At 41.1% G+C, this 9,006-nt stretch overlaps 1 protein-coding gene across 1 annotated transcript in view; it reads left to right on the top strand.

Annotated features, from left to right (window-relative positions):
• Nucleotides 1-8,695, top strand: part of LOC133535606 (growth/differentiation factor 11-like) — an 18,864-nt gene extending 10,169 nt beyond the window's left edge. Inside the window, exon 2 of the mRNA XM_061875563.1 lies at nucleotides 3,003-8,695. Coding sequence (XP_061731547.1) covers nucleotides 3,003-3,383 — 381 coding nt within the window. The 3' untranslated portion in view covers nucleotides 3,384-8,695. The remainder of the gene's footprint in view (nucleotides 1-3,002) is intronic.
• Nucleotides 8,696-9,006: the final 311 nt, after the last annotated feature.

A 9,006-nucleotide genomic window follows, 5' to 3' on the forward strand; every position in this document is an offset into this window, starting at 1 on the left:
TCCATCCTATCTTGCCGATTGTATTGTACCATATGTCCCGGCAAGAAATCTGCTTTCAAAGGACTCCGGCTTATTAGTGATTCCCAGAGCCCAAAAAAAGTCTGCGGGCTATAGAGCGTTTTCCGTTCGGGCTCCAGTACTCTGGAATGCCCTCCCGGTAACAGTTCGAGATGCTACCTCAGTAGAAGCATTTAAGTCTCACCTTAAAACTCATCCGTATACTCTAGCCTTTAAATAGACTCCCTTTTTAGACCAGTTGATCTGCCGTTTCTTTTCTTTTTCTCCTATGTCCCACTCTCCCTTGTGGAGGGGGTCCGGTCCGATCCGGTGGCCATGTACTGCTTGCCTGTGTATCGGCTGGGGACATCTCTGCGCTGCTGATCCGCCTCCGCTTGGGATGGTTTCCTGCTGGCTCCGCTGTGAACGGGACTCTCGCTGCTGTGTTGGATCCGCTTTGGACTGGACTCTCGCGGCTGTGTTGGATCCATTATGGATTGAACTTTCACAGTATCATGTTAGACCCGCTCGACATCCATTGCTTTCCTCCTCTCTAAGGTTTCTCATAGTCATCATTGTCACCGACGTCCCACTGGGTGTGAGTTTTTCCTTGCCCTTATGTGGGCCTACCGAGGATGTCGTAGTGGTTCGTGCAGCCCTTTGAGACACTAGTGATTTAGGGCTATATAAGTAAACATTGATTGATTGATTGATTGATTATTCTGCAGCCTAGTATTTGCAAGAATGATCCCTGGGATCACTAGCGCCCTCTACCACCAGGAGGCGGGAGAACAGGTGCCTCCACACAGTGCGTCTTCGCAGCAGTTTTATGTTTGCCCAGCACAAGAAATACGTTACACACATACAGTTGTTGACAAAATACACTTTACATTATATACCTCAACTAACTAAACTATGGAAATGTTTAATATAATTCATATAGCAATACGGTCTCACTGCACAGCAGCCAGCAGTTAGCCGAGTCATTGCGCAATCCATGGTGAGGCTCGACTGGCTGCTGCCTCACCGCAAGTCTCTTCTCGGTATTTGAACGACAAATGTGAAAATTCAGCGATTTTGAATAAAAATGATCTAAAACTGGTTAAGTTAGATGGAAAATAACTTCATAAAGTATAATCACTGGATACATACAACAATTTCATTGTTTTTTTTCTTTTTACATTTTTTTTCTTTCCATGATGGCAGGTGAGGCACTGTCTCACCTGCCTCACCTGACTGCACGTCACTGACATACATATATATCTATACACACATTAGCACATACATACGGGCACACATTGGTACTTACACATGTAAATAAGTACCTACACTCACACATAAATACACACTCAAGGTATACACATCCACACACGTACACACACATACTGTACATATACATTCACTGTACAAACATACATATACACATACATGTACATATACAAACCCCGTTTCCATATGAGTTGGGAAATTGTGTTAGATGTAAATATAAACAGAATACAATGATTTGCAAATCATTTTCAACCCATATTCAGTTGAATATGCTACAAAGACAACATATTTAATGTTCAAACTCATAAACTTGATTTTTTTTTTTGCAAATAATAATTAACTTAGTATTTCATGGCTGCAACACGTGCCAAAGTAGTTGGGAAAGGGCATGTTCACCACTGTGTTACATCACCTTTTCTTTTAACAACACTCAATTAACGTTTGGGAACTGAGGAAACTAATTGTTGAAGTTTTGAAGGTGGAATTCTTTCCCAGACTTGGAGGTGCTGATTTTCATCCCAGTCGGTTCACACTCGGCTGCGCACCGATCAAGTGAGAGCTGAAGATCCTGGCCAGATGAAGCCATCAGAACCACATCATCTGCAAAAAGCAGAGACCTAATCCTGCATCCACCAAACCGGATCCCCTCAACGCCTTGACTGCGCCTACAAATTCTGTCCAGAAATATATTGGCAAAGATATTGGCAAAAACACCAGGGGAGCCAAACACCGGCTACTGGTGGACAGTGCACTCGCCTCGAATTCTAAGAACAGAAGCACCAATTCATGTATTGCCTGGATTGACTAAATGAAAGCCTCCGACTCAATACCACATCCATGGATACTGGAGTACTCGGAACTGTATAACATCAACATGATGCTAAGAAGCTTCATCAAGAACTCAATGAGGCTGCGGAACAAAGACTCTGGAGGTCAGTTCAAAGCTAATTGGTGAGTATCGAACACGGAATATAGCAAGAAGATGCTGCTGTTTTGCATAGGTCTAGTAGCAGAAGCATTGGGTCTCACCTTAAAAACTCATCTGTATACTCTAGCCTTTAAATAGACCTCCTTTTTAGACCAGTTGATCTGCCGCTTCTTTTCTTTCTCCTATGTCCCCCCCTCCCTTGTGGAGGGGGTCCGGTCCGATGACCATGGATGAAGTACTGGCTGTCCAGAGTCGAGACCCAGGATGGACCGCTCGTCAGGACCCAGGATGGACCGCTTGCCTGTATCGGTTGGGGACATCTCTATGCTGCTGATCCGCTTGTGATGGTTTCCTGTGGACGGGACTCTCGCTGCTGTGTTGGAGCCACTATGGATTGAACTTTCACAGTATCATGTTAGACCCGCTCGACATCCATTGCTTTCGGTCCCTAGAGAGGGGGGTTGCCCACATCTGAGGTCCTCTCCAAGGTTTCTCATAGTCAGCATTGTCAGCATTTTCACCTCCTCAGTCCCAAACAAAACCTTCCAAAGTGGAGCGTAGCGTAAACAACACCTTCAAATCATTGTATTCTGTTTTTATTTACCATTTACACAACGTTTGTACTTGAAATTTCGGAATATAAGTCGATCCCATCGTTAGACCCCAGTACTGTATGTGTCTGACAAAATCAAAAGTGAAGGTGTCAATTTAAGAGATGAGTCTAGTCTTTAGTTGATGGTTTTGCTGACCTGTGCCTCACCCTCTTATAACCACCTCTTTCTCCCTACCCTCCTACCCCTGATTCCAGCAGCCGTTCCTGGAAGTGAAGGTTCTGGAGACGACCAAACGCTCTCGGAGGAACCTGGGCCTGGACTGCGACGAGCACTCCACCGAGTCCCGCTGCTGCCGCTACCCTCTGACGGTGGACTTCGAGGCTTTCGGCTGGGACTGGATCATCGCGCCCAAGCGCTACAAAGCCAACTACTGCTCGGGCCAGTGCGAGTACATGTTCATGCAGAAGTACCCGCACACCCACCTGGTGCAGCACGCCAACCCCCGGGGCTCGGCGGGGCCCTGCTGCACCCCGACCAAGATGTCGCCCATCAACATGCTGTACTTCAACGACAAGCAGCAGATCATCCACGGCAAGATTCCCGGCATGGTGGTGGATCGATGTGGTTGCTCTTAGGCTGCGAGGACGACACGCTTGTGCACATTCGCCATTCCATCAAAACACACAAAACCCAAATGAAGCCGTCCCCTGGCACAAGAACACACTACTTGGTACTAGGTTTCTCACACACACACACACACACACACACACGTCCTTGATTCCAGCTTGTAAAAGTTCAATCGAAACGAGGGACTGAGCCAAGGAATTACGGAGTGAACGTGAGGATCTGCGGAAGTAAGTTTTTATGAATCGTCCACCTCGGCGGACGGAGATGACATTTCAAGCTTGGTCCGTCCTGAGGCCACCGAGACCTGTTGGACACGGCTCTATGTCACACACTCTAACTCGCCGGGGAGCCACGGAACAAAACGCTTCGAGCAAACTTCACGGCAACTCGTAGAAATGCAGTGAAATGTTGTTTACAGACTGTCTTCAAACGTGACGCGGCGAGGACTTCCAAAAAACCAAACCTCTAATGTGTAAAACCCTGGCGGGACCTTCTCGCCCAATCTACAAAACCCTGATCTCTTTCATTTGGAGTCTTGTGAAAACTCCAAAAACTGCTATTTGTGCCGAAGCAGCTGCTCGGCTTCGCTTGTACACTTGAGCCCAAAGTAGTCAGATCCTGAATTTTGTATTGTCGTACTTTTATCTCTTAGCTTGGAGAAAGTGGAGAAGACTGACTTCTGTCAAGTTCTCTGAATAAATCCGGCAATCATTTCCTGTAATATCAATTAGTTTTGGAGTAATCGGTACATAACTAACAGTATTTGAACGCCCATCACCAAACTTGAATAGGAGAATTTCCTGTAATATCAATTAGTTTTGGAGTAATCGGTAAATAACGGACTGTATTTGAACACCCATTACCAGGCTTGTTATGGCGCCCACCAATAATTTCCTGTAATATCAAATAGGTTTGGAGTAATCGGTACATAACTAACAGTATTTGAACGCCCATCACCAGACTCGATATGGAAAATTTCCTGTAATATCAAATAGTTTTGGAGTAATCGGTACATAACTAACTGTATTTAAACACCCATTACCAGGCTTGGTATGGCGCCCACCAAGAATTTCCTGTAATATCAATTAGTTTTGGAGTAATCGGTAAATAACTAACTGTATTTGAACGCCCATCACCAGACTCGATATAGAGAATTTCCTGTAATATCAATTAGTTTTGGAGTAATCGGTAAATAACTAAATGTATTTAAACACCCATTACCAGGCTTGTTATGGCACCCACCAAGAATTTCCTGTAATATCAAATAGTTTTGGAGTAATCGGTACATAACTAACTGTATTTGAACGCCCATCACCAAACTCGATATGGAGAATTTCCTGTAATATCAATTAGTTTTGGAGTAATCGGTAAATAACTAACTGTATTTGAACAACCATTACCAGGCTTGTTATGGCACCCACCAAGAATTTCTTGTAATACTAATTAGTTTTTGACTAAATGGTACATAACTAACAGTATTTGAACGCCCATCACCAGACTCGATATAGAGAATTTCCTGTAATATCAATTAGTTTTGGAGTAATCGGTAAATAACTAAATGTATTTAAACACCCATTACCAGGCTTGTTATGGCACCCACCAAGAATTTCCTGTAATATCAAATAGTTTTGGAGTAATCGGTACATAACTAACTGTATTTGAACGCCCATCACCGAACTCGATATGGAGAATTTCCTGTAATATCAATTAGTTTTGGAGTAATCGGTAAATAACTAACTGTATTTGAACAACCATTACCAGGCTTGTTATGGCACCCACCAAGAATTTCTTGTAATACTAATTAGTTTTTGACTAAATGGTACATAACTAACAGTATTTGAACGCCCATCACCAAACTCGAATAGGAGAATTTCCTGTAATATCAATGAATTTGAGTAATCGGTACATAACAAACTGTATTTGAACACCCATTACCAGGTTTGTTATGGCACCCACCAAGAATTACCTGTAATATCAAATAGTTTTGGAGTAATCGGACATAACTTACTGTATTTGAACGCCCATCACCAAACTCGAATCGGAGAATTTCTGTAATATCAATTAATTTTGGAGTAATCGGTACATAACAAACTGTATTTAAACACCCATTACCAGGTTTGTTATGGCACCCACCAAGAATTTCCTGTAATATCAAATAGTTTTGGAGTAATCGGTACATAACTAACAGTATTTGAACGCCCATCACCAGACTCGATATGGAAAATTTCCTGTAATATCAATTAATTTTGGAGTAATCGGTACATAACGAACTGTATTTGAACGCCCATACACCAGACTCGTTATGACGGCCACCAAGAATTACTTGTAATATCAAATAGTTTTGGAGTAATCGGTACATAACTAACTGTATTTGAACACCCAACACCAAACTCGTTATGACGGCCACCAATAATTTCTTTAATATTAGTTAGTTCTGGAGTAATCGGTACATTACTAACTGTATTTGAACGCCCATCACCAAACTCGAATAGGAGAATTTCCTTTAATATCAATTCATTTTGAAGTAATCGGTACATAACGAACTGTATTTGAACACCCATTACCAGGCTTGTTATGGCACCCACCAAGAATTACCTGTAATATCAATTAGTTTTGGAGTAATCGGTACATAACTAACTGTATTTGAACACCCATCACCAGACTCGTTATGGCGCCCACCAAGAATTACCTTTAATATCAATTAGTTTTGGAGTAATCGGTACATAACTAACAGTATTTGAACACCGATTACCAGACTCGTTATGACGGCCACCAATAATTTCCTTTAATATTAGTTAGTTTTTGACTAATTGGTACATAACTAACTGTATTTGAACGCCCATCACCAGACTCGATATGGAACATTTCTTGTAATATCAATTAGTTTTGGAGTAATCGGTACATAACTAACTGTATTTGAACACCCATTACCAGGCTTGTTATGGCACCCACCAATCATTTCCTGTAATATCAATTAGTTTTGGAGTAACTTGTACATAACGAACTGTATTTGAACGCCCATCACCAGACTCGTTATGGTGCCCACCAAGAATTACCTGTAATATCAAATAGGTTTGGAGTAATCGGTACATAACTAACTGTATTTGAACACCCATTACCAGGCTTGTTATGGCACCCACCAAGAATTTCTTGTAATATCAATTAGTTTTTGACTAAATGGTACATAACTAACTGTATTTGAACGCCCATCACCAGACTCGATATGGAGAATTACCTGTAATATCAATTAGTTTTGGAGTAATCGGTAAATAACTAACTGTATTTGAACGCCCATTACCAAACTCGTTATGACGGCCACCAATAATTTCCTTTAATATTAGTTAGTTTTGGAGTAATCGGTACATAACTAACTGTATTTGAACGCCCATCACCAGACTCGTTATGGTGCCCACCAAGAATTACCTGTAATATCAAATAGTTTTGGAGTAATCGGTACATAACTAACTGTATTTGAACGCCCATCACCAGACTCGATATAGAGAATTTCCTGTAATATCAATTAGTTTTGGAGTAATCGGTACATAACTAACTGTATTTGAACACCCATCACCAGACTCGTTATGGTGCCCACCAAGAATTACCTGTAATATCAAATAGTTTTGGAGTACTCGGTACATAACTAACTGTATTTGAACAACCATCACCAGACTCGATATGGTGCCCACCAAGAATTTCCTGTAATATCAATTAGTTTTGGAGTAATCGGTACATAACTAACAGTATTTCAACGCCCATCACCAGACTCGTTATGGTGCCCACCAAGAATTACCTGTAATATCAAATAGTTTTGGAGTAATCGGTACATAACGAACTGTATTTGAACGCCCATCACCAGACTCGTTATGGTGCCCACCAATAATTTCCTGTAATATCAAATAGTTTTGGAGTAATCGGTACATAACTAACTGTATTTGAACGCCCATCACCAGACTCGATATGGAAAATTTCCTGTAATATCAATTAATTTTGGAGTAATCGGTACATAACTAACTGTATTTGAACAACCATCACCAGACTCGATATGGTGCCCACCAAGAATTTCCTGTAATATCAATTAGTTTTGGAGTAATCGGTACATAACTAACTGTATTTGAACACCCATCACCAGACTCCATATGGAGAATTTCCTGTAATATCAAATAGTTTTGGAGTAATCGGTACATAACGAACTGTATTTGAACACCCATTACCAGACTCGTTATGGCGCCCACCAATAATTTCCTGTAATATCAAATAGTTTTGGAGTAATCGGTACATAACTAACAGTATTTGAACGCCCATCACCAGACTCGATATGGAAAATTTCCTGTAATATCAATTAATTTTGGAGTAATCGGTACATAACTTACTGTATTTGAACACCCATCACCAGACTCGTTATGGTGCCCACCAAGAATTACCTGTAAGATCAAATAGTTTTGGAGTAATCGGTACATAACTAACTGTATTTGAACGCCCATTACCAGGTTTGTTATGGCGCCCACCAATAATTTCCTGTGATATCAATTAGTTTTGGAGTAATCGGTACATTACTAACAGTATTTGAACGCCCATCACCAAACTCGAATCGGAGAATTTCCTGTAATATCAATTAATTTTGGAGTAATCGGTACATAACTAACTGTATTTGAACGTTCATCACCAGACTTGATATGGAGAATTTCCTGTGATATCAATTAGTTTTGGAGTAATCGGTACATAACTAACTGTATTTGAACGCCCATCACCAAACTCGTTATGACGGCCACCAAAAATTTCCTTTAATATTAGTTAGTTTTGGAGTAATCTGTACATTACTAACTGTATTTGAACGCCCATTACCAAACTCGATATGGAGAATTTCCTTTAATATTAGCTAGTTTTGGAGTAATCGGTACATAACTAACTGTATTTAAACACCCATTACCAGGCTTGTTATGGCACCCACCAATAATTTCCTGTAATATCAACTATTTTTGAGTAATCGGTACATAACTAACTGTATTTGAATACTCATCACCAGACTCGTTATGACAGCCACCAAGAATTTCCTCGAAAATAGTCAGCATTTTTTGCCACTTTTTGTCATTTCCAGCTAAATAAAAACATTTTCATGTAAAAAAGCAAAGAAAAAAATTCCGGTTAAAGCTTAGAATGTTGCTAGTTTATGAACACTTTGCAGCCCAGGTGTACATTGGGAAGGTGAGCAGGGATCAAAACAAAGAAATTCCCGATAATGTTAATAAGAGTCATTGATGTAAATAAAAAAATGTATAAAAGTTCATGGCTGTCGAATAAAACGTGCGCTGCAGTGTTCATATTTCAGTTGATTGGCTGAAATACTCACAGCTTCCAATGCAAAAGAGAACGACGGTCGTCAGGAAGTCTATTGGAAGTTGGAACAAGTCTCTCCGACCCACGTCCCGTTCCTAAAGACGTGACATTGGAGGAAGTCTCTCAGACCAACGTCCCATTTCTAAAGAAGTGATATCGGAAGAAGCGACCCATGTGTCGTTCCTACGGACGTGATATTAGAAGGAGTCTCTTCGACCGATGTCCCATTCCTAAAGACGTGATATTGGAAGAAGCGACCCATATCTCGTTCCTACGGACGTGATATTGGAACAAGTC

This window comes from Nerophis ophidion, linkage group LG16 (genome assembly GCF_033978795.1).
Source record: "Nerophis ophidion isolate RoL-2023_Sa linkage group LG16, RoL_Noph_v1.0, whole genome shotgun sequence".
NCBI lineage: Eukaryota > Metazoa > Chordata > Actinopteri > Syngnathiformes > Syngnathidae > Nerophis > Nerophis ophidion.